The following is a 26,557-nucleotide window of genomic DNA, read 5'->3' on the forward strand; positions in this document are numbered from 1 at the left end:
AACTGAGGCACGCGGAGGCCACGCAGAGCACAGACCTTTGTTCTTTTCCATCCTGGGCTGGAGGCAAGCCACGGCGGAGCCGTCACTCCTCTGACCCACTCTCCTGTCCCCGCACCCCCAACCTCACCTGGCTCGCACAAGCACCGCACCACGCGCAGCCCCGCATCAACCCGACCCAGTGATCCAAAAGAGGCGTGGGTGTATTGGGGTTGTCCTGGGGAGATCCAGTGCGAACCCACAGGCTGCCGGGATCAGAGGAATGTAGGCGGCCAGGCCAGAGGGAGAAGGAGGCCCCAAGAGATGGGACAGCGGGAGAAAGAAACCAGACCACCAGGCCAAGAGAAGGCGAGCCGGGACCGGGACCCGCGCGCTAGAAGGAGTCTGCGCGCCGGGGCCGGGGGCGGGGCCTCGGGCGGAGACCTCTCCGTAACTCGGATGTGGGCGGGGCCAAGACCGCTCCGGCCCCGCCTCCACCCCGTCCCTCCTCTGAGACCGCTGAGCGCCGCCAGGGGGCGCTTTGTGAACGCGGAACCGTCGGGGAGGGGGCCGGGTGGGTTTGGGCTCTGGGGAGTGAAATGACGCCGGGCACCGAGGGTCCTGGAGCCCAGGAGGGGGCGCCGACGGGAGCCAGGAAAGAGAAGGGGATCCCCCGTAGTGCTCTGAGGCCATATTGGGGAAACTGCTACTGGATGGGGGACTCTGTGGACAGCGGTATCGTCGTCATCAGTCTTAGGGTATCGTGGGCGGTCTTGAGGGGAAACTTTGGGTTCTTGGTTCCCTGAGAGGATTTTCTTGGGAAAGAGCTTCTTCAGCTTTTTGAGAAGAGGACCTGGGACAGAACCGGCGGGTGAACCTGTAATCATCAGTGGGGCGGGGGCCTGTGGGTCGAGGACGCCGCTGTCGAGTGGTGCTGTGGCTCTTAGTCCTCCAGGCAGGGATCTGGGGGGCGTCTTGGGACTGTGTATTTAAGGAAGACATAGGGATCTCCAGAGTAGGGATGGGAAGCAGCCAGTATTCAGGGGGGCGCTGGTCTGGGATTTTCTCCTGAAGGACTTTCTTGCGCCCTTCAGGAGAAAATCCTGAACCTGGGACCTGGGACAGGACTGTGGGGTCTGGCAGTCGGGCCAGATCCTCAGCGGACTGCGGGGCGCCGAGGGCCGCAAACACTGGCGTCGGGGAATTGTGGCTTTAGGATTCCAGGAGGGCACTCTTGGGAAGGGCGTCTGGAGCCCTGGCTTTCCGGAAGGGGCGCCGTCGGGGCCCCCGGGACCCGGGGAGCTGGCCGTCTAGGTGGTCGCCCTGGGTCCCGCGCTCCTGCCACCTGCGCTCCTCCAGCGCCCCTCGGGCGGGGGCGGGGAGGACAGGGGCGGCTCCGGGCCCGGGAAACCCGAGCCACCGCCCCCGGCCCCGCCTCCGGCCCCGCCCCCGGCCCCGCCGGCTGAGCCGTCCGCGGCGGGAGCGGCGGGAGAGCGCGCCGTGGAGCCGCTCCGAGCGCCCGGGCCCCTTGCGCCGCCGCCCCGGAGCCCCCGCCGCGCGCCCAGGCTGCCCGCGCCGTCCGTGCGGCCCGCGCCCCGCGCCCCTGAGCCTCGGCCGTCCAGGGCACCCGCAGCCCCAGCCCGCGCCGGCCCGGGATGGCCGCAGCGCGCGGCTGAGCGAGCCGGGGGGGCCCCATGGGCCGGCCCGCGCCGCGCACCCCCCGCGGCCGCCTCCTCCGGCCCGGGCCCTCCCGGGCGCCGCGGGCCCAGGCCGCCCTGATGGCGGGTGCGGCGGCAGGGGCAAGGGCTGGGGCCGGCGCGGGCGGCAGGCGCAGCCGCCACTGACGGGTAGTCCGGCGCCCTGAGCAGGTAAGCAAGGTTAGGTGGGGGCCTGCGGGGACGGGCACGAGACGACCACCCGGCCAGTGCACCCCCGGGGCTCAGGGAGACCCTCAGCTTCCCTCCTGGGGCCCGGGACAGGCGCGTGTGTGAGGGCGGGTCGGGGGGACAGGTCTGAGCGTGGAGGGGCGCTGGGCTGGGGAGGGCGATCTCAAGCGCCCCTCCAGGCGGGAGTGGCGGAGGTGTCCCTGTCCGACGGGGCGGACGCGCTCTGCCTCCATAGACCCCCGTAGGTGCCTCGGAGGAGGCCAGGAAGCGCCCGCGACGGGAATGCCCTCCCCAGCCTCTAGGAGGGCGAAACCCAGACACCCCTTCTGTCTCGGGGTCTACAGGGGCGGGGCGGGCATCTGGATCCCGAAGACCCCGGGCAGGGGCTGCCGTCGCGGCCCAGCTGCGCAGAGAAGTAAACATCTGTCAGCGGCGCGTTCCAGCCGCGTTCCCTGCGCGCCGCCGCTGGCGCCGCCGGGGACACGGTGTCCTCCGGTAAAGGCCGGGCCCTCTCAGCTCCGGGAGACGCCAGTACTGCCACAAGAGGGCGTCCAACCCTTGGGGGGGTCTCTTAAGGGCAAAGATTGGATTTGCAGGGGCCGGGCAGCGCCTGTCTTCTCTGCTTTTGTAAAAGAAGTCTCTTGCTCAAAATTGCCCCAGGAGGTGGTTTGTGGTTTAGGAGTCGTCAGGTCCAGGGGGATTCAGACAGTGGGCAGAACGGCCTGCACTGGAGAGAAAGCATGTCGCTGCTAGCATACATTTGGGTGCCTACCGGGCTCTGCAGTCCCCAGCCCTGAACTGGGGGGGCAAGGGCAGGAGCCCCGGGTGAAGTAGGGGTGGACCTCATGCCTGCCCCACAGCTGCCTGCCTGCCCTGCCCTCTCCTGCCCCATGTCCTTCTGTACTCCATCGCACTCTTTGTCTCCAAGTGCCCGGGGCTGAGGAAGCCCCGATGGGGCGTGACCAGCCCAGGCGGATGTCAGTGGCGGGCAGATTTTGCCAGTCTCTTCCCACCCCCAGTCACTTGCCTGGGGGCCCTGTGGCACCCCTCCCCACTCCTTTCATCCTAGGACTTCTGAGGGTCGGGGTTCCCAAGCCCGCGCCACCCCCAGCGAGCTGCAGAGAGCTGGCTGTAGGGGAGCAGGAAAGAAAACAGACACCCCCTCTTCAGTGGGACAGTGTCTGGAATACCACCAGCCCCTGGGGTTCCTGGCCTCAGCTTTCAGGGCTTGAGCAGAGGATAGAACTTTCAAGAATCTGGGGCAGAAGAGACCCAAAAGTTGGCAGCCAGGCACAAGAACACATTTGTTTCAACAAATGTTTGACAAACAATGATGGTATCAGAGTCCTGGTATCGGGCCTCTTGTGCCCCGTCCTTGAAGAGAGACAGATTTGGAGACCCAGGGACACAGAGCTGCTGTGTAGTAAGGGGTAAGGGCTCTACCACAAGGTAGGAAGGGCATTGGAGCTGGGGCTGTGAAGGATGAAGAGGAGTTTTCTTAGTGGGAAAAGAAAGGACATTTTGGGTGGCAGGATCTGCACATGCAAAGATCTGGAAGCAGGCGGTGGCATGGCCAATTCTGGCATATTCAGGGTTCATGGTTAGTGTGCCAGAGGAGGAAGAGGGTGGGGTACTCAGGACAGAGCTCTGGGGTGAGGGTTGGAATCGGGAGGAGAGAGGAGATCCGAGTGCACTCAGTATTGCTGGGCCAGACTGGGCTGGGGGAGGGGCGTGTCCAGGCCTCAAGGCCCAGGTGGGGAGGTCAAGGCAGATGGGTCTGAGCTCCAGGCAGGCCCAGCGGGATGCCACTTCTCCGCGTTTCCCAGCTGAGAAAACCAAGGCTGAGCCTCTGGGAGGCATTTCCTTCCTGCCGCTTGTTCCTGAGCTTGAGGCTGCATTGTGCCCAGGCCCCGTGAGGGTGAAGCCAAGCACAGGACGGACGGCCGGGCAGGGAGGGTGCGTGTGGGCGAGGGGCGACAGTTCCCCAGGCAGCTGTGCGCTTGCAGAGTGCGGTGACAGGGCCCTTTGGACAGGCTGACCAGGAAGGCCTTTCAGTGAAGATAATGGACAGAGAGTTCTTGTCAGATCCAAATGAAATCAGGCTTCGGGTGAGGCCTGGAAGAAATCAGACAGGAGCCAGGTCCAGTGGTGCACACCTATAATCCCAGCAGCTCGGGAGGCTGAGGCAGGAGGATCCTAAATTCAAGGCCAACCTCAGCAATTTAGTGAGGCCCTAGGCCACTCAGTGAAACCCGGTCTCAGAATAAAACTTTGAAGGAGGCCGGGGTGTGGCTCAGGGGTGAAGCGCCCCTGGTTCAACCCTGGTACTGCTGGAGAGTCGAAAAAAGAAAAGGCCCGGGTGCAGCTCAGCGGCAGAGCACCCCAGGTTAAGTCTCAGCACTGAACGAAACTGGGGTCCAGAGAGAGGGTTCCATCCGGTCTGAGTGGCACGTGCCTCAGGGACCTGAGTCCAAATTTTTACTTTTTTAGTTCTCGGTGGACACAACATCTTTGTTGGTATGTGGTGCTGAGGACCGAACCCGGGCCGCCCGCATGCCAGGCGAGCGCGCTGCCGCTGGAGCCACACCCCAGCCCAGGTGCCCGTCTTCCTCGGCATGAGGGTCTGGGCCCCTGGGGCAGGGCCTCGGTTTCCCTCTCAGGTGATGGCTTCCTGGGGTGTCCTCTGGCTGCTCCTGGGAGATCCACGTCTCCGGAGCTGCCCGCTGGGCCCCGCGCCAGCTGCTCAGTGTGCCAGGCCTCATTAGGCTGATCCTGTCATCCCACCCCGCGAGCCCCCTCCTGCCAGCCGCAGACGCTGTGGGGCCAGCGGGCCTGCCCCGTGTGGTCAAGGTGGTTATTTTATGGGCCAACACAGAGGGCCGGCCAGCAGGTCCAAGAAGCTGGTGGCCTGGCACACAGAGGTGCTCCTGGGCACACCTGCGGTGTGGGGTGCAGGAACAGAAGGCTCCAGGTGCTGGGGCAGGGGGTGGGCAGCCGATCCTGAGCCACAGGGCTCCTGTCACCTCTGACCTCAGCGTCCCATGTTGTCCCCTGGCTCTGCTTGCTGGAGCTACACTGGTCGCCTCAAATGCACATCCCTAGCTCCAGGCCCCGCCTTGCGGTTCCCTCTGCCTGGAACCCTCTCCCCAGAGGTCACCTGGCCAGTTCTTACCGTCCCCTAGGCCTCAGCTCCAAACCTCCAGTCTGAGAAGCCGCCCTGGCCACCCCCTAGGAGCAGTCGGCCGGTCACTCCATCTGGGCTGCTGGGGTCCGCGGGCAGCCAATGTCTACTGTGCCATAGCTCTTCACCTTGTTCTGTCTGTCTGTCTCCCCCACCAGAGGGCAGCCGGGCCCAGGGTGTCCCTGGCCCCATCCCAGTCCCTGGCATACAGTAGGCGCTGAATAAGTGTTTGCTGGGTTGCGGTGTGTCAGGAGCAGACCTGTGCTGGCATGTTGGTCCTTTCTTTGCCGGGTCCTGCTGTGTGTCTCTGAGGAAACCTGTCCCTATTCTGGGCTCTGCACGCAGGGCCTGGCCCCCCGTCCCCACTCCTCACCCCGCTCCCAAGCTGGGCGGGCTCCCAGCAGAGTGGACTCCCTGGAGGTGAACCCTGGTGGACTCCTGTTTGCTCTGACCACAAGCGGTCCCCTGACTGCGGAGCTGCTCCCAGTGGGGAACGGTGTGGAGCCTCTGCAGGCCGAGAGGGATCAGCAGCAGAGAGCACTCTGCACCGCACCTGGCCCCAGCCACCAGAGGTCAAGTTGCTGTTGAGCTCACTGCCGTGAGGCCACAGGGCCCGAGGCTCAGAGTGTGAGGAGGGGGTGGACAGCCAGGGCTCTGAGGGGTGCGTAGGATTCACCTGACCCCCGCGCCCGCCCAGCTGAGCCCTGTGCTGCTTGGCCCAGAGCCAGGCCACTGGCTTCCGGGACCTGGGTTTTCCACGGCCACGTGGGGTGAAATGGCACCCTGCTGTCGTTGCTGCCCTGAACACTGGGGACCGCACCGGTGTAGCTTTATGTCCTGCCACGATGATCACAGAGCGGCTGTCACTGGCCTCCCCGTAGGCCAGTGTCCCTGTTTGCATCCCTCGGCTTCACTGTGGCATGGACAGACCCAGAGCCCCCGAGGACGACCAGGGGCCTTGATGCTCAGGGCAGCAGGGAGCCCACGATGGCTCTAGCAGTGGAGCAGCACGGTACTCTATTTGGGAGAGGCGAGGGGGAGAGGCCCGAAGGGACACAAGCCGCCGCCCCGCCTGCGGATGCTGCATTCGAACCAGCTGGGCTCTGCAGATGTTCCTGGTTTGCCCCCAGATGTGCATCACTGCCCCGTCTCGTCCTCTCGCGGGGTGGGGCTGGGCCCTGGCCCCCGAGGGAGGGGGCACATTTTTGTGGGCTGTGGAATTTGTTTCTTGTTTGAAAGCCATGGTGTCCTCCTTGAGAGAGGCCCCAACCGCTGGCCAGTCCTGCCCCTCAGTTTCCCATCAGCGGAATCCCAGGGAACCCCCCAGGCCACAGGGCGAAGGGGCGGCCGGGCTGCCCTACGTGTCCGCCAGCGCCCCTCAGTGCCAGCGCTGACCAGGAAACAGGCATCAGGAGGCAAGTTGAGGCACGGGGGCCCCAGGCCCCTGCCCTGGGCTGCCACCATCAAGCCTGCAGGACCTCACAGAAGGGGCCCTTCAAGTGGGAGACCGCCGTCCCCGTGGGGACAGCACCTTGCCCTGGCCCAGCTGCGCCTTCCTCCTGCGCCAGCCCACGCGACCCCCGCCTGACCGGCCCTGGCAGCGGCATCCCCAGGAGCCCCCAGCCAGGTCCGCCCCGGGGCACTCCTTGGCTCTTACTGAGGAAGAGTCACTGAGGGGACGGGGCATGGGCAGAGGGAAAGGGCACTGCTGTGACTCCAGGGCCCGCCTTCCAGCCTCCACAGGCCCAACTCTCAAAGCCTTCCCCCCGGAGGACCCTCCTGAAATCCTCGCCAGCGTGGATGGGGCTGGGGCTGGGGGCACAGGAGGCCTGTGGCTAGGAGGGCCAGGTGCGGCGGAGGCGTCTTGGTGGAGGGGCTACAGGACTTTGAAGGATGAGCAGGAGCTTGCCAGACGCGGACAGCCCCTTGCCCACCCGCCCCTCCCTCCTCCTGTCTCCCTGGGGGCAGCCATGGGGCCAGACGGAGGCTGGACCCCAGGACTGGCTGTGCCTGGCGGATGTCCCCTGGGGAGCGTGGCAAGAGGGTGGGGAGGAACACAGCCTGCACAGAGGACACTGCCCGCCAGGGACCCCGCACACCCTTGCCCGCTCCTCCCGTCTGGGCCTGCCTGCTGCCTCCCCTCCGGGCCTCTTTCTCCCCTGCCTCGGCCCGGAGGGTCAGGGCCTCCAGCCAGAAGTGGTGGCCTTGCCGCAGTTTGGGCCCTCAGGGCCCCAATGGAGGATGCACCCCTCCTCGTCAGCAAGAGCTCTCAGGCTGTGGACGTGCCCCCAGGACAGGAGAGACTGCTGGCCAGGCCCCGTGCTCAGGCCCTGGGCAGCCCAGCTGTGCACTCCTGCGTGTGAGGACGCGGCTGGGACGCAGAGCCGGATGCGCCCGGCAGGCCCAGCCCAGGCCAGGGCACGAGGGTGACAGACACCCCTTGTGCAGGAGTGAGTCGGGGCTGTGTCTGGGGCACGCGCAGGCGTGAGCGCAACGTGGTGTGCGGGGCTGCCCAGGAGCGCATTGAGCTGGGGACCACTCAGCCTGCTCACAGTGGGGTTTGGGTGTGGGAGGGAAGCACACCTGTGTGTGGGTGTGGCAGATCTGGAGTGTGAGCGAGGGGTGTGGAGCTGTGTGCAGGGTGTGGTGAGCTCCCGCATGTGTGTGAAGTGCTCGTGTGGGAGCCATGGGGCACGTGCGGGAGCAGAGGGCTGGGCGTGTGTGACACAGGCTCACGGGTGCACACCTGGTCCCCTCCGCTGCCCGCTGCCACACCTGCCGCACCCCCTCCCGTCGGGCCTGTGCCAGAGACAAACCAGTTGGGTGACCCCCAGACAGAAGGGCCCATTGTTAAGGTGCTTATCGGCCGCGCCTGCGGGGCCCCTCCACAGCCGTCCTGCTTCCCTGCCCCCACCGGAGCCTGGGTGGGGGTCTGCAGCTCCAAGGCCACAGGCCCCTGTGGCCAGCTGGGTTCAATCTCAGTCCACTCTTAAGCCCTTTGCACACACAGCCCCGAGCCTGGGTATTCACACCTCGTGGGAAACTGAGGTGCGCCACTCCCAGACGTGGCCTGGGGGCGAGCAGGGGCTGGCGGCTGGGAGGGCTCAGTCCCGGGCTTCCCTGCCTGTCTCCCTTCCTGCTGGTCAGGCCTCCAGCTTTCAGATCCTAGCTGTGACCTTGGGCGAGTCACATGGCCTCTGGGCTCAGTTTCCCATCTATAAAATGGGGACAAGGGTGTCACCTGCTCCTTAGGGCTCTTGTCAGATGAAACGATTTAGTTTGTGGGACGTGTGTAGAAGGGGTGATGCCCAAAGCAGGTGCTTGCCAGGGGTGAGCAGGGGTCTGGGCGGGCAAGGCCACGCTGCCCTCCTCGCTCCCTTCCCTCTGTCACCTGGCTTTCCTTTCTGTCCTCCACACGCTGGCTCTCCCCAGCCACCATGTTTCTCTGCATGTTGTCTGTCTTGGTCCCACAGAGTCTTCAGGGCCTGGGCACCACAGGTGCCCGCTTTGCCTTAGATGAGTGGGTGGACACCCGTGGGGACGGACCCTGCAGGCAAGGCCAACAGGAGACAGACAGCAGAGCTTCGCAGGCGGCAGTGGCCTTCCGCCAGGGGCTGGTGCTGGACTAGAGTGGCGGACAGAACCCTGGACCCTGGACCAGGATCCAAGCCACCCTAGGCCCAGCTCCCATTCGTTGATGTGCCAGGCGCGCCCTCCAGGGTGACTCTTATCAGACCCCCAGACTGGTCCAGGACTTGTTTACACACCGGGTACCAGAGAGCTCACTCCCACCAACACCACCCGCCAGAGACGGCTGCGCAGGGCTGGGGTGTGGGCCGTGGTAGAGGGCCTGCCTGGCAAACCCGACACGGTGGGTTCCCTCCCCCGCACCAAGAGAAGAAGGAGAAAAGCAATACCACTGACAGCGGCAAGTCCCCATTTGCGCCTCAGTTTTCCCAGCTGCAAAATGGGAGACCCAAGTGCCTTTCTGGGGGCTTGGCATCAGGCCTGGTATACAACTGGAGCTTAATGAAAATCCCCTCTTGCGTACTGTTTGGTGGTGCAGCCATGTGCATCCATGCGCTGGTGGGATGCCAGGAGGAGGGGGAGCCATTCCAGGGCCGGGCTCATGCAAATCACATGCAAATGAACGCAAATCGCGAGCAGCTAAATGCCCGCGCGCTGGGGCGGCCTGCGAGGCTCGCGGTGCGCGCGTGGGGGCGCCCGGGGACCCGAGCCCCGCCGAGCGGCCGGGAGCTGACCCGGCGTCCGGGCTCGTGTAAATGTTTACACCGGGCCGGCCGCCAGGCTCCGCGCCGCGACGACACCAGGCTGCCGGGCGGGAATGTAAACGCGGCCGGGCCGCCCTGGGTCCGGGAGCGCCCAGCCGGGGTGGGGGTGTGCGCGACGCTGAGCACTCGCTGCACGCAGGAGCCACAGCTCCAGCAACCAGTGCCCTCGTGGAGGCAGCTCAGGGAACTGTGGGGACCCAGCAGGCACCCCTGCGGTGGCTGCGGATGTCAGGGGAGGCGCAGTCCACCCTGCCCGAGGGGAAGGAGAGCAGGGAGACTTCCCGAGCCGAGCCTGGAGGCCGGGCTGGGCTGCTGGGCAGCTTTGGTCCTTGGCTGCCGGGTCTGCGCCTCAGTTCAATCTGCCTGGTGGGAAAACAGGCTCAGGAAGGAGCAGGGAGTCTCGCCCGGGGACATACATATGTGGCGGAATGGCCTCAACCTGGGTTCCTGCCTGTACTCTGTCATAAGCTCCTGCTGCCCTCCCCACCTTTGTCCCACAGTGCCACCTTCAGGAATGCTCTCACCCTCCTCCTTTCATGGCTGCAGTCAATACACCAAGCTCTGTGTAGCCTCAGGGCCTTTGCCCCACCACGCATCATTCTCAGCCCCTAGGCCAGCTCCTGCTGTAAGCTCCTGGTGTCACTTACCATCAGCTACTCAGGAAAACACTCTGGGACTGGAGTTCGTTGCAGCTGGCACGAAGCCCACCTGGCCTCGGGCAGCCTCCTGCACAGCCTTGTGCACTGGCTCTTTCATGAGCCATGGCGAAGTTACGTTCAGCATGCAGTGTTCAAAGTCAGGGGCCCCACTGTTCAGGGTGCCTGGCCCACTGCTGCTCAGGGCAGGCGGCTGACCATCCCGTGCCCACAGGCCGAGGATGCAGCGCTGGAAGGCGGCGGCCCTGGCCTCGGTGTTCTGCAGCTCCGTGCTATCCATCTGGATGTGTCGGGAAGGCCTGCTGCTCAGCCACCACCTGGGACCCGCGCTGGCCCCTCTGCGCCGCCCGCCTCGCACCCTGGACGCCCGGATCGCCCGCCTGGCCCAGTGTAAGCCCCGACCCTTTGGCTAGGATCCCCCATGTGGGGTGGCCATCCGGTGGCACTGCAGGCAGTGGAGCTGGAAGGGGTCACGGAGTTTTGTGTTTCAAGATGGAGGTGAAGGAGGTACAAGTGCCCCCCAACCACCCTGGGCCTGGCCCGTGGGGAAAGATGGCTGCTGGGAGCCGGGGTCCTTGGACTTAGCTGTCACAAGGAATTAGGCTCTGGCCCTGAGGGACCGTGGGGGCCAGATGGAGATTAGACCCAGGCATTCGGCCCAGGCGGCCCCCACAGCGCAGCAGGGGATCGGGAGAGGGAGGCTGGATCCAAAGCCCCAGTGACCTGCCTGGTGCGAAGCCACAGAAACACCAGGGGCAGGAGGCCTGCGCAAGGGGGGACAGCGGAGGGGCACTGTGGAGGCATGGAGCCCAACGTGGCAAGGGCCTGGCTCCCAACTGTCCCTGGTGCCCCAAGCTACTAGGACTGTGCGAGGGCCCTCCCCTGTGTGCAGCGCACATGCCCACGCGTGTGCCTGCGTGGGTGGCTGGGCTGTAGGACGCGTGCGTGGTGCCTGTGAGAGCTGGTGAGGGCAAGTCTGCGCCAGCCCTTGTCAACCCACACAATCCTCCTTTCTTGTCCTCACAATGGACAAGGGCAGCCCCCGGCATGAGCTCCACTCCACCCCTGCGAGCTGAGAAGTCTTCTAGGACACTGGGTCCCTGAGACCCGGGCGGAGCCCCCCAAAGCCAGGGCTGCAGACCTGGGGCAAAGCACGCCTGGTGGAATTTCAGCCCCAGGGAGGGTCCCGGTTCCATGGGCAGGTGCCTGCCTGCCCTGCATCCGGTCCCAGGGAGAGGCATTGATCCCCCAAAGCCACAGCGCTCTAGGCCCTGAGCTGATGCACAGATGGTGGGGTTTCAAGCTCGGGGAGGTGGATGGGGCATCTCCTCTCCGTGCAAGTGGCCAGCCCTGCTGGAGGGAGGCAGGGACAAACACTAAAAGATTGTTTGTCAATTATTTATTAGTGATTCAGGTTCAACTGTGCATCAGTATTTTATCTGTGAACCCCATGAATAACTGCCCATAGACATACTTCTGGGGTGGAGACAATACTGGTTGGGTTCTAAGCTCTGGTTGGGTTCATTCCTAGCCCCACTGAAAGCCTTATGCACCCTGTCCCCACCCTGCGATTAAACAGCTGGGACTGTGCAGCTCAGGGGTCCCTCTGTTCCCACCTTTCAGTCCCTACCAGACAGGGACAATGCAAGATTCTTTGAGTAGACAGGGAAACCAGGGCCACTGCCTGCCTGGAGCTTCAGTAGCGAGTGTCTGAGCCCAGGTTCGTCTGGTTTCCAAGGTCCTGGCTGGGAACAGACACCCCAGCAGCCAGCCCCTCCTCCTAGACCCTCCTGGAAAGCTCATTCTTTTGCCAGCCAGGTGCAGCAGCCTTGGGGCAGGACTAAAGTCGGAATTCCCTTCCAACCGTCATTGTGACTGCCACCTGCTCTGGGGTAGGGAGGCCCCTGCCTGCAGTCCCACCTCCCCCGCCCCTGCCATCCCTCCCAGCATCTGCACTGCTCTCCTGGGGATGCAGGGTGTTGGGGCAGGGCCAGTCACTTGGGTAATAAATTTAGGCTTCAGGGTCCTGGGAATTTGTGACTCAGGCACCTCCTGGAGACTGTGGGAGAAGAGGGCTGGGATTGGGCCAAACTTGGGCTGGACAACTGATGGAAGCAGAGAGAATGTCCTTTGCCTCCCCCCACCACCACCTGCTAAGTGGATGACCTTGGGCACAGCTCTACCTCTCTGATGCTCATTTCCTCCCCTGTAACAAGAGGGTGGAGCTGACCGTAACTGCTGCCACCCCATAGGACAGGGTACCCAGGCAGTAGGCGCAGTACCTGCTGCTCCCCTGTGTTCTGAGAAGCCCAAATACTGTGGTTTCTTGGGCAGGGACACTGAGACCTGCTGCACAGCGCAGCAGCACGGGGAGGCAGACAGCCCAGGCTCAGAGGGGAAGAGGCTCTGGGTGGGGCCCAGAGATAGTTTTACCTACTCAGCGCAGCTGAGCAGTGCAGCATGGATGGGGGTCAGATCGAATTAGGCAAGCAGATGGATCAAAGGGAGATGGGCAGCAATGGTGGGGGGGGAAGAGGAGCCCCAATCAGCTCAACTCAACGGGAGTGGGGGAGAAGGTGGCCCTGGACACCCAGAAAGGGTGAGGCTGGTTCTGAGCAGCCCGTCACAGAGGCAGGGGTCCAGAGAGGGGTGCTGGGTCTGAGTGTGCACCTGCCCCAGTGCAGCCCAGAGATGGGCGCGCGGGCAGCAGGAAGGGCGGGAGAATCGGGATGTGGGAGTGAGGGGAAGGGTCCTCTGTGCGGGGAACAGCGGGGGAAGGGGCGCCCACCCGCTGACCTCTCCGTCCTCTCTCCCCTCACAGACCGTGCGCTGCTGCAGGGAGCCCCGGACGCGGTGGAGCTGCGCGAGCTGACGCCCTGGGCCGGCCGGGCGCCGGGTCCGCGCCGTCGTGCAGGGCCCCGGCGGCGACGCGCGCGTGCGCGACCAGGAACGCGGCCGTGCGGGCTGCGCGAGCTCGAGGTGCGCGTGAGCGAGCTGGGCCTGGGCTACGCGTCGGACGAGACGGTGCTGTTCCGCTACTGCGCAGGCGCGTGCGAGGCGGCTGCGCGCGTCTACGACCTGGGACTGCGGCGCCTGCGCCAGCAGAGGCGCGTGCGGAGGGAGCGGGTGCGCGCCCAGCCCTGCTGCCGCCCGACGGCCTACGAGGACGAGGTGTCTTTCCTGGACGTGCACAGCCGCTACCACACGGTGCGCGAGCTGTCGGCGCGCGAGTGCGCCTGCGTGTGACCCTACCTCATCTGGCCGGCGAATGGGCGCCCAAGCCCTCGCTCCCCGACGGCACCCAGCGGCCCGCAGGGAAACAGACTGCACGTGCTCTGCGCGGAGGATGGGGGGAGGATGGGACGATGCCCTTGAGCCCACAGACTCTCGCGATAACTGAGTTGAGATAAAGTGTGGGAAATGGTGCCTGGCTCTTCACTAAGAAGGGATGAGGTTGTGTGGGGAGGGGCACCGTCTCCATCCAGAGAAGGGGAGCAAGTAGGGGTTCCACCTGCAGGGTGGAGGGAGGCTCCCCTTTGCTTTTGGGGGAAAAAGTTGACACAAAGAAGGGAGAGAAAAAGAAAGTAGGTGAGTGGTGTGAGGTCACAGGGGCCGCTTTTCCCGTCTCCCTGCAGGTCCCTTTGCCCCCCTCCGCCTGTCCCCATTTGCACCTCCCCGCAGCGTATGCTTTTGAGGTGACAGAGGGGGCTTTGGGGTTGATAGAGGAAGGTGGAGCCACCGTGTGGGTGAAGAGAGTGAGGTCTAGGTGTACCCCGACCTCCCTCGCCTAGAGGGCCTCCTCAGGTCTGGTCCCGCCTCCACCAGCGCCAACTCAAGCCACTATCTCCTTCCACCAGCTAAAAATATCCACATGCTGCTTACCTCCCGGAGGGGACAGGTCCAGGGCGACGCCAGCCCCATCCAGACCTAAGCCGGCGCCTGCTGGGGCAGAGCTGTGTCCCCAGGGACCCGGGTCCTGGGCCCATAAAAGCCTTGGACTGGCCTCGAAGGGGGATTTACGACGAGCCCCGGCGGAGGATGGAAAAAGCTCTGCGTGGTGTTTGGATTTGCCGCGGTGTCACCTTGACGCTTGGCAGGCCCCGACAGCGCGGGGGTGTTGTGTTCCCAGAGTCTGTGGGTCCCACGGTCTGGGGGTGGGGAGGCTGCGGGGGTGGGGCTAATCCTCCTTTCCTTCCCCTCAGATGGGGAGTGGGTTCTGGAGGGTGCAGTGTCCCTTTTCCAAGACAGCCTCTTGCTGATCCGGTCTCCTAAGGACACATGCCCCAGATGGGGAGCCCAAAGGCCCAGCCCTTCCTCGAGACTGGGCCTCCTCCCCTCTTTCCCACACCCCTGAGCTCAGGACCACCTCGAATCCCTGCATCCTTCCCAGACACAGTCCCTGGCACAAGGCTAGAGGACACCATCAGAAGCTGCAGCCAGGGAGAGCCACCCAGCTCCTCAGTCTCCATGCCCCTCAGCTGCAGCTGAAGGAAGAGACTCAAGGTAGCTACCAAGAGGACTTCCAGGAACCCTCAGAGCAGGCCAGGCCCCAACCTGTGGGTGGTCTGCTTGGAAGGCCATTTCAGAGCCATGGCTGGCTGGGGTCCCCACCCGCCCCCACAGTCTCTGGCTGAGGTTTGGGGTGGTGGATTCCTGCTCTATTCCGGCTGACTCAGCCCAGCCAGGGCAGAGAGGCTGGAGTCCCCAGATGCTGCAGAAACCCACGTGGTGCTTGTGCAGGGCCTCAGTTTCCCCCCGGCTGCCCCAAAGACCTGAGACTCAGAGAGGGAAGCTGTTGGCCCGGGGCCAGGGGGAGGACGGGCTCCGAGGCCCGGGCCAGGTCCCTGAGGCTGCCTGCCTTGGTGTGCATGCGTGTGTGCAGGCACACCCGCACCCTCCCCGGCCACAGGCACCCAGCCTCCCACCGCAGGTCTCTGGTGCCACCCACCCGGGAACTGGAAACTAAACAGAGCTGCCCGCAGGCCCCGGCTGGGACTCACAGAGCACCCGCCACGCGCACACGCACACTCAGGCAGCAGCCACCAGACCACCGCCACCCAGGGACTGCAGACAGGATCACACACGGATCACATTTCCCCCAGAAGCTGCGCTCAGGGAGCCACACCTCCAGGTCAGCCTCTCCAGGACGGCACTCGGGTCACACAAAGGCCCTCCACACACCTAGCCCCTCAATCCCACCCGCGTGCACAGCCTTGCCCCAGGGACGTCCACACACAGAGCAGGGGACCCTCCCGGTACACTCGGAGACACTCCCAGGCCTGCCCATTCAATCCCCTACTCAGAAGACCACCGTGGCACACGGAATCACCCACAGTCACATGGTCGGGACACGGACACTGACATCCTACCGAGTCAGTGTCACAGCCAGGCGTGGTCCACGACTGACAGAATGGAGATCTGGGACACACACGCAGCCTTCCTGGGACCTGACCTCTGTGCTGGCACCCCAGCCCCGCCTGGCCCTCCACCCCTCTGCCGCGGCCTCCTCACCCTGCCAGAGCCCCCCCAGGAAGCTCCCCCCCCCCCCCGGGCTGGACTGGGGGCCATGAGAGGTTGAGAGCAGCTTCTCCCACCTACATCTGGGGCTGGAGCCTCCTGGGACTGCAGGGCCATCAGAGTACTTCTGGCCTAGGGACAGTCTCTCTGCCCCTAGATGTGACAACCAAAAATATCTCTGGACATTGACAAGTGTCACCTAGTGGGGACAGAACCATCCTGGACTGAGCCGCTATTCTAGAACAAGGAGGGGACACGTCTGCTTTCTTGAAGCATCACTATCTGGAAACGGTGACAAGATCTGCATTCCCCACAGGCAGTAATGTCACAAGCCCATGGGCCAGTCACCAGAGGACAGGACCCCCAGGGAGCCTGGTCCCCAGGGCCAAGTTTTTTTTTTTTTTTGGAGGGCAAGGTCCTGGGCCGCCCAGGTGGACCACCAGGCCGGGCTGCTAGCAGGGGCAAGCAAAGTCCCCAGCAGGGGAGGCCCCTGGAGCCCAGCCAGGCCAGCAGAGATGTCCAGCAGGCCTGGTTCCAGGTAGGAGGCCTCCAGAGACCCAGGTCCCAGCCGGTGGCCGGGCAGGAGGCCCTGCCGGCCAGTCAGGTGAACCAAGAGGCGATGCTGGGCACCGTCTGGTACCTGGAGTCCTGCTGCAGCCGCCAGCAGGCTTTGCAGAAAGACAGCGCCCAGCTGCCCAACACGGGCCGCAGGGTCTCCCGCCAGCGGAAGTAGCCCAGGTAGCGCGCGGGGTCGCGGTCCAGCTCGCGCAGGTGCTGCGCCAGGGCCTGGGGGCCGGGGAAGTCCTCCACGTGGATGAAGGCGTCGGGCGGCAGGAAGCGCTCGTAGTTCTGCCGGCTGGGGCCCAGCACCACCGGCAAGGCCCAGGCGCTCAGGGCGTTGTCCCACAGCTTCTCGGTGATGTAGTCGCGGTGCTGCGAGTTCTCGAAGGCCAGGTAGAACTTGTACTGCGCCAGGCGCCGCGCCATGGCCTCGCGGGGCAGCTGCTGGTGCGACCGCCCGAACACGTGCACCGGGAGGTGCGCGCGCAGCTGCTGGTAGTAGCGCACCCTGGCCGAGTCCTCCCTCCAGTTGGACACCACCCAGGCCACCAGCTCGGTCTTGGCCGAGAGGTTGAGCCCCGCGGGCTCGGGCGGGCCCGGCCAGGGCTCGAGCCAGCCATAGGGCGTGAAGACGTCCGAGTCGCTGCGGTAGGACATGGTGAGGTTGAAGAGCCCGTCCAGGGCCTGCAGCTGGGGACAGTGGCTGGGCGACTCCATGCTGAACCACATCCAGCGCTGCCCGGGCGGCCGCGGGGACGGTGGCAGCTGCGTCCTGGGCGAGTAGCTGACCTCCCGGTGGTGCACGATGACGGCGTCTGCCCGGGGGTACTGGCTTCGGTTGGTGGTCAGCTGGCAGTCGGCCTCACTAGGCCGCAGCTTGGAGCAGCGGGACAGAGCCACAGGGGTGTGGAAGGGCCACGTCCACAGGAGGATCAGGAGGGACCTGCCGGCAGGGGGGCTCCAGGTGGCCAGCCCTGCTGACCCGTTGGCAGCGGTGGGGACAGGTTCCCTGCAGGGGACCCCTGCCCTAGGAGGCCCAGTGGGGTTGTCCTGTGACACCCGCAGGTAGGAATAGAAACTCAGAGCCAACAGCAGCTGCAGTAGCAGCCCCCAGACGTAGTGGCGCCAGGGACAGGACAGCTTGGCCTGGTGGAGCATTTCCATGGTGGAGAGGCTGCCGGGAAGAGAGGAGACAGGCATTGAGGACAGGGACCCCGCGGAGGGACCCTCAGGACTGCCGGAGATAACGGTGGTGGTCCCCATGGAGCCTGCCACTGTGCCTGTTTCACAGATGACAAAACTGACCAAACAGCTCTCGGCCAAGACGGCAAAGCGAAGCTGGATTCAGACCAGGAGACCTGGCCCCGGGTCCACTTCTTTCTAGCCACAGGGCAAGGGGACTCCGCCCTTAGGCAGGGGGCCCAGGGAAGCGCAGGTCCCACCTTGACCCGAGTCTTTCCCAGACTTTTCTCCAGTCTGGAGAGAGGAGTGTCCATCATAAATGTGTCCAGGAGCTCCTGGAACCCAGGCGGGAGTGAACGAGGTCTGGAAGGTCAGGCGAGAGCTCGCCAGGAAGAGCCGGGGCAAGGGCACTGCTGGCTGAGGAGATGGCCCGGTGGAGCCCGGAGGTGAGAGGGAGGCCTGCCGCTGCCGGGAAGGTGGGGAAGTGCCCTCTGACCTTGACTGGTGCTGGGCGAGCGCTCTGCACCGAACCACGCGCCCCACCCCAGCTTGATTTCCTGTCCACTGCGTTCACCCAGCTCGCCACTCTGCCCTGTGAGGCCGTGCAGAGTGATCCCGGGGCCCAGATGTGGCCCTCAGCCCTCCCCACGGTGGAGGAAGGAAGTTGAGCAGGCGGGCAATGCCAGCTCCCAGGAGTGGGGGCCAGACAGGAGCCGCGGGTGGGCCTTGTTCTGGAGACGGGCCAGTTGGCGACTTGGCGCTATGGGGCCGGAGTGCCAGGGGAGGGCCGCGGGGCCCAGAGCATGGGCACAGGGTCTGGGGATGAGGTCCTGAAGGAGGAGGAGGAAACCCACCTTCGAGGGGTGGGCGGGCGGAGGCTGGGGTGAACAGCTGGGCGGGGCTGACGTCCAGGTGCCCCTGTGAACCGCAGAGTGCAGCTGCTGGAGGGACCTGGGCTGGGGCCCTTCGCCTCAAGGAGGGCGCCCTGGGCAGTGTCTGGTACCCAGGGCCACTAGGGGACAGTATGACCCAAACCACAACAGCACGGGCAGTGAGGACAGCCACGAACCTCAACAGGGGTATATGGTGGCCAGGTGCTCCCAGACCCAAGACTCCAACCTCTGAGGCGGAGACCGAGACCCCAGCCTTGCCCCTTTTTGCCCCTAGTGGCCCTGGAGCCGGCCAGTTGAAGCCCAGAGCAACACCATGGGCCTTCCCAGTCCGCCAGGCAGAGCCGGGGGATCCTGACCCGCTCTGCCCTCCAGGCCGCCGGCTTCCCCCCTGCCCTGCCCCCCGAGCCGGACCAGAGCCGCGGGTGCCCCAGGACTCTCCGCAGGTGGAGACCTCCGCAGGCACCGTCCAGCGGGGGACTGAGGAGCCCCTCCACGCTGTGTCCGAGCAACGAGCAACGTTCAAGGTTAAATTTTAAACCCAGCATTCTCTCCTGGACAACAAAAGCTATTTCAAAATTAAAATGAAAACCAAAATCGGCCCGCAGCATTCGCGATTCACAGGGAGGGAGACTGCGGGTGCCCTGGAGCCGCGAGGGTGTGCAGGACCTGAGCCCTCTATGCACATCCAGGGGAAAGCTGAGTGTGTCCTGAGTCGCCAGCTGGCTTCAAACTCTCTCAAGCAATCCTCCTTCCTCAGCCTCCCAAGTACCTGTGTGTCTCTGTGCCTAGAAGAGTAGATTTTTAAAATTATTTTCACTATGTCTTTTTGATTTTTTTTAAAAAATGGCAGCTGGGTATGTTGATGCATGCCTATAATCTCAGCAACTCAGGAGGCTGAAGGAGGAGGACGTCAAGTTCAAGGTCACCCTCAGCAGCTTAGTGAGACTCTCTGCAAACTGGGGATGTAGCTCAGTGGTAGAACACCCTTGGGTTCAATCCCCAGCACCAAAAATATTGTGTTTAAATATGGTACTAGAAATATATCAACTGCATGGGTTGGGGTTGGAGCCCAGGGGAAGAGCATTTGCCTGGCACATGGGAGATCCTGGGTTCAATCCTCAGCACCACATGAAAAAAATAAATAAAAATAAAGATATGGTGTCTGTCTACACTAAAAATATTAACTGCATACATGGCTTCCTGTGTGTTTCTTGGGGCTTGGTTCATTGCCCTTTAGTTTCTAAGAAATGGAAACCAGCAATAACTGTTCACAACTTGAACTGCACTGCCGTGGGAAACATCTAGATGCCACACACATGCACGGGCATACAGAAACAGGCTACGAGCCCATGAGGGGGAACTGGTTAAACTAGGGTCCTTCCCTATAAGGAATACTATGCAGCTGTGAAAATGATCAACAGTACCACACAGGCATAGACACAGCCACACAATGGAGACAGGGTTGGTGGAGGCTGACCCTCCAAAAGCATGGGAACCTGCTTAAGAAACAGTGACCCAAACTATCAGACAAGGAAGCAGTTTTTGTGGGTGTGGTCATAGAGATTGAACCCAGGGGTGCTCTACAATGGAGCCACATCCCCAGCCCTTTTTATTTAAGTTGCCCAGGTGGGCCTTGAACTTGCCATTCTCCTGCCTCTGCCTCTCAAGCTTCTGGGAGGACAGGTGTGCCCACTGGACCTGGCTGGAAGCAATCTTTATTTAGGAACCTAGAACTTAGGCTTCATGCCCTGCATGGTTAAAATTCTCCGCCTGATACAGGAGTTCCCAGACAGGGCGTTGGTCCCCACATATACATTGAACCCAGGACACTCTACCACTGGGTTAAATCTCTGTCCTTTTTATTCAATGTGTTTTATTTTGCTGAGGCTGGACTCAAACTTGGGACCCTCCTGCTTCAGCCTCCAGAGCTGCTGGGATGACAGGTGTGTACCACGGAGTCCAACAACTTTTAAATTTAATTTTTTTTTCAAATAAAAATTCCCCCCATTCAACAGAACTTCATTATTTTGGACAGAACCTATTCCACACTGGTCACTGGAGCATTAGCATTAGAACAAGGTGCGAAATTCACCGGGTTGGTGAGACACAGGGGCTCCCCGTGGACCCTGCCTGGGTGGAGCGGGTGAAGGAGATGTCGATTGCATTGCCAGGATCTTTTCATTCTTTAATACGGCTACTGGACATTTTGAATTGCATTGGTGGGATAAAACAACCTGGTAGTTCCTTAAAAGCCTCGCCATAAACCAGGTGTGGACCATCTAGTTGTCGCGGTGACTCGGGAGGGTGAGGGAGGAGGAGGGCAAACTAGTTCAAGGTCCACCTGGGCAGCTCAGTGAGAGCCTGTCTTGAAATAAAAAGGACTGGTCCACCCACAGCACCAGGGAAGGGAGGAGGGAGGGGGGAGGGAGAGGGAGGGGGAAGGAGGAGGGAGGGAGGGGGGAGGGAGGGGGAAGGAGGAGGGAGGGAGGGGGGAGGGAGGGAGAAGGAGGAGGGAGGGAGGGAGGAGGGAGAGGGAGGGAGGGGGAAGGAGGAGGGAGGGAGGAGAGAGGAGGGAGGGAGGAGAGAGGAGGGAGGGAGGAGGGAGGGGGAGGGATGGGGAAGGAGGAGGGAGGGAGGGAGAAGAGAGGAGGGAGGAGGAGAGAGGAGGGAGGGAGGAGGGAGGAGGGAGGGGGAGGGAGGGGGAAGGAGGGAGGGAGGGGAAGGGAGGGGGAAGGAGGAGGGAGGGAGGGAGGAGGGAGGGAGGGGGAGGGAGGGGGAAGGAGGAGGGAGGGAGGGGGAGGGAGGGGGAAGGAGGAGGGAGGGAGGGAGGAGAGAGGAGGGAGGGAGGAGGGAGGGGGAGGGGGAAGGAGGAGGGAGGGGGAGGGGGAGGGAGAGGGAAGGAGGAGGGAGGGAGGAGAGAGGAGGGAGGAAGGAGGGAGGGGGAGGGGGAGGTAGGGGGAAGGAGGAGGGAGGGGGAGGGGGAGGGAGAGGGAAGGAGGAGGGAGGGAGGAGAGAGGAGGGAGGGAGGAGGGAGGGGGAGGGGGAGGGAGAGGGAAGGAGGAGGGAGGGAGGGAGGAGAGAGGAGGGAGGGAGGAGGGAGGAGGGAGGGGGAGGGAGGGGGAAGGAGGAGGGAGGGGGAGGGGGAAGGAGGAGGGAGGGAGGGGGGAGGGAAGGGGAGGGAGAGGGAGGGGGGAGGGAGGGGGAAGGGGAGAGGGAGGGGGAAGGAGGAGGGAGGGAGGAGGGAAGGAGCAGGGAGGGGGAGGAGCAAGAGAGCAAGCAGGACTGGAACAGGTACTTGTTCACAAGAGACTGGTGGGCAGCACCCATGTGTCCCTGGCGGTGAAGGACAGGCACCGTGCGGTCCACCCTTGCAAGGCAGGTTGGGCAGCCGGGAGAGGGAGGAGGTCCGTGCCTGTGGAGGGACTGGGAACATGAGGCGGCCGGTGGTTGTGCTTGGAGCCGGGTCTCCCTAACTGCCTGGGGGCCTTGGATTGTGACCCAGGGCTTGGATGAGACCCGCGGGACAGCCCAGGATGGACGCTGGCCTTGGCCTGACGGTTCTCCTCCCCACGGAGGAGCTGTGGCATCTCTGCTGTGGTGCCCAGAGCTGGCCTCGCCACCCTCCTCTCCTGGGGTCCTGCTCCCGTCGGGCGCTGAGCGCTGGCCCTCAGCTGCGCCCTCCACCTTTCCTGCTCTACTTGTTCCTGCAGGTCCCTTGGCCGAGCGCAGAAGAGCCGACTATTGCTCTGCCTCGCATACTTGGATGACCGGTGTGGCCACGGCCCGACTTTCTCTTTGTCCCCCCACCTTTTATTTTCTGCACTGGAGGTGGGTCCCAGGGCCTGGCTCCACCACGGAGCCACTGAGCACTGTCCCCTCCTCATGCTGAACCTCTGTTCCCCGGGGCCGAGGCAGCGCCCTGGCCTGGGTCAGCCTGTCAATCGGGGTCTGCGCAGTTCCTGCTTTCCCAGCGGGGGTGGGGCTGGTCCCACCTGCAGACTGGGTCACCTGAGAGGCGACTTTGGGTGAAGAGGGCGTGGGCTGCCCGGTTCACGCTCCTGGGTACATTCTGGAAGGGGACAACCCCAGCCCTGGGCAGCAGGCAGGTGGCCTCTTGCCTGCGCTCCAGCTCTGCGTGCTGGGGCTGTGTGTAAGGTTAATAAATCACCACTGAAATGGTCACATGGGCCTGGATCCTGGTGGCCCCTCCTAAGGCACCAAAAAGTCTTTGGCAGTGACCTTGAGGAAGGCAGATGGGGGAGGCCGGAAATAGGAGGCCAGGGCTGAGACCCACCCACTTCCAATTTTTCCTTGAAAGAGATTGGACGATACGACTTTGCCGGGATGCCAGAAAGGTCAGAAAAAGCAAATCCAAAATCAAGAAGGTGAGCGGCCCCGAGGCTCCCTCCTGCAGGGCGCGGGCAGAGAGCATCTCAGGGAAGAGGGAGGAGGCCCAAGAGGTGCCGAGGTCGAGGGTGGTCGGTTCTGAACCCAGAACATTACCCAAAGGAAAACCCGGCACAAACCCCCCATACCCCACTCCACCTGGGTCCCCAGGTCTCCAGAGAAACCAGGGGCTGTGACTTCAGGTGTCCCCCGACTGCCAACTCCCAGGGCACCCAGCTGCCATGTGAATCAAAGCCAGAGGACGGGCAAGTCTCCCGGCAGGAGAGGGGCCGGGTCCAGGCGCCCGGGCACTGTGGCACCTGGCGGCGAGCTTCCTTACCTGAGGACATGGACGGGCTCCCGGAGGCCAAGGGTCAGCTGCTTCTCAGGACACTGATGAATCAAAACTAGGCAGAGGAAAAGGAAGGGCATGGGAGCCACCCTGCTGTCAGTCACACCTGTCATCAGGTGACCCAGCTCCGGGCCACCCAGGTGTCAACCAGAGAGGCTTCTCCAATCCGTGCTGGGCTGCCCAGGGGTGGCAGGGGGCAGACGCACGCTTGGCCCTGCCCTCAGTGACGCTGTGTGGTTCGGGCACAAGACTAAGTGATCCATTAAGTGACAGGATTGAGCACGGTCACGGCCTCTCTCAAAGGGCCTCCTGGTGGAGCCGCAGGGGCTCCTCGGAGGCTGGGGACAGGGACAGCGCAGCAGGGCCCCACCCCCACCTTGCCAGACCCTGTCCCCTCATCCCCCACATCAGCACAAGTCCAGGGACACTGGAGCAGAGGCCACACGGCAGGGGTTCCAGGAGGGAGAGTCTGTCAGCGCAGAGGTGACCGGGCGCCGCGCCGGGCCAGGCACAGGTCGGGGGGTTCGCCTGCCCACTCGGGCGTGCCATGCTCTGCCAGGAGACCCCGAGGGGGCTCTCGGGAAGTGTCCTGGAAAGCAGCGGTGTCCGGTGTCCCTCTGTGCCAGGGCAGCGGCCAGGCCCAGGTCTCAGAACCCATCCAGATCCCTGCAGAAGCACGGGGGAGCTACCTCAGCTTCCTGGCGTGGGTGAGAGAAGGTTCTGGAAGTCTGGTTTTGAGAGAGGGTGGCCCTCAGCCCCGTTAAGGTCATCGTGGGACAGAGTCCACGCAGTCCTCGATCCAGCGGGAGATGGCTCCCCTTCCCTGCTCCAAAGCCATCTTCCAGCCTCCTCCAGGCCAGAGAGTGCTCAGGGGACGGCCGCTCTGGAGGGTGGGAGTCGGAGGCCGGATATTTGCAGAAGGGACGGACCTGGCTGACCGCTTCGGGGCTGACATCCTGAAACAGAACTCATGGGCTGTCCGTCTGATGCCACTGTGTCCTGGGCCCCTGGCCAAGTCTGAGGGACAGGCTCGCAGGCTTCCCTCAGCAGCCACCTGCTCCTGAGGAACCCCGCCAGGAGACGGCCTGCGCCACGTTCCCAGGCCAGTCAGGTCCTCCCAGCAGAGACCTCCGTCCTCCCGCCATCCTCCGGCCGTCCTCCCGCTCTGCCTCCTGCTCCAGGCCCAGTCCCCTCCAGGGTGGCGCCCAGACGGTCCTCCAGGGAACCTGTGCTCTAGGCCGCAGGGACTCCTCTTCTGGCTCCCGGCTGCCTGCACATCCCCGTCAGAGCCCAGGACACACGGTGTCACCTCCCCTGTTGGGCTGCTGTCCTGGGACACACAGAAAATGAGGAATTTGGATCATATCTCTAGGATTCAAAAATCTGAAAGTAGGTGTCTAGTGGGGGCCGTGGGCTCTGCTTAGGTCACACTGTGACCCAAGGCTTCCTGGCAACTCAGTGAGACCTTGTCCCTAAAGAAAACAGAAAATGGGGCTGGGATGTAGCTCAAAGAGAGAGAGAGAGAGAGAGAGGAGGAGGGGAGGGGGAGGGGGAGGGGGAGAAGGGGGAGGGGGAGGAGAAGGGGGAGGAGAAGGGGGGACCCACAGCATGGGCGAGAGCCAGAACCTCAGCAGTGTGTCTGAGGGTGTCAGGTGGTGTGAGTAATGAAGTTTGTGGTCCATTTCCAGAATACAATCCTTAGCTTAATTGGGGTGTACGGTCCGACTGTAGCCCCACCTTTGCCCGCCCCGAGCTCCCCCACTGTTTCCGTGAGAGCCGAGGCTCTGCCCACCTGGGTGCACCTGCTAGCCAGGTTCTGCGGGTGCCTCTGGCAGAGGTGAAGTTCTCTTTGTCTCCCGTCTGATTTATTGCTGCCCCTCGGTACTAAGGATTCTGGCCTTCAACTCGGGCTCCACACCTCACCTGGGCGTCGTGGGAACCTCCTTTCTGAGAAGAGATGCAACCTGGGCTGGGGAGGCGGCTCAAGGGTAGCGCGCTCGCCTGGCACGCCCGCGGGGCGCTGGGTTGGATCCTCAGCACCACATAAAAAAACACAATAAAGATGTTGTGTCCACCGAAAACTAAAAAGTAAATATTAAAAAATTCTCTCTCTCTCTCTCTCTCTCTCAAAAAAAAAAAAAAAAGAGAGATGCAGCCTGTCGCCTTGTTGCGGTGGCCTTGAAGTGGGGGGGGTAGGAGAGGAAACTGCGATCCCCGAGGCTGGCAAGGGACCCCAAATCAAAGTGGGGTCTGTCATCCCAGCGGCTCAGGAGGCTGAGGCAGGAGGATCGAGAGCTCAAGGCCAGCCTCAGCCACAGCGAGGCGCCAAGCAGCCAGTGAGACCCTGTCTCTGAATAAAGACAAAATGGGGCTGGGGTGGGGCTCAAAGAGGGAAGAAGGGGGGAGGGAAAGGAAGGGGACCGACAGCGTGGGGCCAGAGCTTAAGGGACAACGTCAGCAGCCAGGCAACCCCGTGCAGGGACCCAGGCGGGAGAACCTGATCCAGGCCCAGCGACAGGAGGAGCAGGGCAAAGATCGCGATGGACAAGACTTCTTTCCCTCTGAAGAGTCCTCAGCGGGGAAAGTAGACAGCGGTGATGTGGAGTGACCGGCCCCCACCGAGAGGAGTGGCCCCCGCACCTGGACTTTGGTGCCCGGTGGCTGCACACTGTGTTCCTGAGGTTCCCGGCGGCTCCGGCCTTCTCCACGTCTGTGCCAGGCTCTGTCTCCCCCTGGGATTTCCAACACGTCGCCCACCCCACTTCCACCTGCCCCCCCCCACGCCAGGGCAAAGGAGTGGACTGGGATGTTAAGCCTTGGGGGTGGCCTCTTCCTGCTGATTAACCCTCCTACCATATCCAGGGGGCACAGAGGACAGAGGGTCCCAGCAATGGGTCCCAGCACCACTGGAGCAGGACCTGAGGGCAGAAGGTCAGGCACAGGACTTTTTCACACACACGCACACTAGATTGTCTATCCCTCTCCTGGGATAAAGTTTGTTACAGAAGTTCAGCAACATTCTCACCCAAACAGCCAGAGTGTCATGTGCAAGAGCCACCCAGGAAAAGGACAGGGGCCTGCCTCCTGGAGGTCTGCGCAGAGCGAGGGAGGCCACTTGGGCTGAAGGGACCCTGGGGGAATGAGCCACGTGACCTTAACCAAGACTGTGTTTAAGGAGGAGGAGACGTGCCCCAGGGAGAGAATGCGTATATATATATATGGATGTTACATATTTATATATTCCCCCTTGAGATATTGATGGGGATCCATTCTCTTCTTTACAGATTTTAAAAAAGAACGTGCAATGAGTCAACTTTGTCAGACACCCCAAATATATGTGGAGATACACACGTCTGTGTAGATCGATGCCTAGCGTCTACCTACCCACCTGTGCCCAGGGGTGCACTCTACCCAGCGGGTGTTCCCTAAAGTGGTCTGTCGTGAGAATCTCCTCTTCAGATTTATCCAGAGAGCAAACTGTAGGAGGGGACTTATTTAGATCATTTGCTGTTCTGTAAGTGGATGAAGGTGACCATAAGATATCTACAGGATCTGCGGTTACTTTATACACTGGGGTGGAAACTTAGGTGTATTTTTAAGGATCATAAGGAGAGTCTGATTTGTTTGAAGGGTGACATTGTAATGGAAGCATTTCCCCACTTTTTCCATAAGAAG

The 26,557-nt window shown here is 63.0% G+C and overlaps 2 protein-coding genes and 1 long non-coding RNA gene across 5 annotated transcripts; 2 read left to right on the forward strand and 1 right to left on the reverse strand.

Moving 5' to 3' along the window:
* Positions 1 to 1,432: 1,432 nt before the first annotated feature.
* Nrtn (neurturin) lies at positions 1,433 to 13,416 on the forward strand. Its single transcript, XM_078034318.1, has 3 exons — positions 1,433 to 1,844; positions 10,206 to 10,381; positions 12,813 to 13,416. The coding sequence occupies exons 2-3, from the start codon at positions 10,213 to 10,215 to the stop codon at positions 13,235 to 13,237; spliced, it is 594 nt and encodes a 197-aa protein (XP_077890444.1). The 5' UTR covers positions 1,433 to 1,844; positions 10,206 to 10,212; the 3' UTR covers positions 13,238 to 13,416.
* Positions 11,376 to 23,136, reverse strand: LOC101956577 (4-galactosyl-N-acetylglucosaminide 3-alpha-L-fucosyltransferase FUT5). Its single transcript, XM_078034315.1, has 2 exons — positions 22,871 to 23,136; positions 11,376 to 17,243 (listed from the first exon to the last, which is right to left on the reverse strand). Exons 1-2 carry the CDS (start codon positions 22,993 to 22,995, stop codon positions 16,109 to 16,111), a joined length of 1,260 nt encoding a protein of 419 aa, XP_077890441.1. The 5' UTR covers positions 22,996 to 23,136; the 3' UTR covers positions 11,376 to 16,108.
* On the forward strand, positions 21,386 to 26,232 carry LOC144371697 (uncharacterized). Of its 3 annotated transcripts, none has more exons than XR_013431696.1 (6): positions 21,386 to 21,519; positions 21,855 to 21,972; positions 22,463 to 22,529; positions 22,702 to 24,271; positions 24,772 to 24,970; positions 25,362 to 26,232. It is a non-coding gene; the product is annotated as an uncharacterized LOC144371697 (long non-coding RNA). The 3 variants fall into 3 exon arrangements; XR_013431695.1 differs by having other exon boundaries at positions 24,064 to 24,271; XR_013431694.1 differs by having other exon boundaries at positions 22,463 to 24,271.
* The last annotated feature ends 325 nt before the right edge of the window (positions 26,233 to 26,557 follow it).

The sequence above is a fragment of the Ictidomys tridecemlineatus genome, chromosome 2, assembly GCF_052094955.1.
Source record: "Ictidomys tridecemlineatus isolate mIctTri1 chromosome 2, mIctTri1.hap1, whole genome shotgun sequence".
Taxonomy (NCBI): Eukaryota; Metazoa; Chordata; class Mammalia; order Rodentia; family Sciuridae; genus Ictidomys; species Ictidomys tridecemlineatus.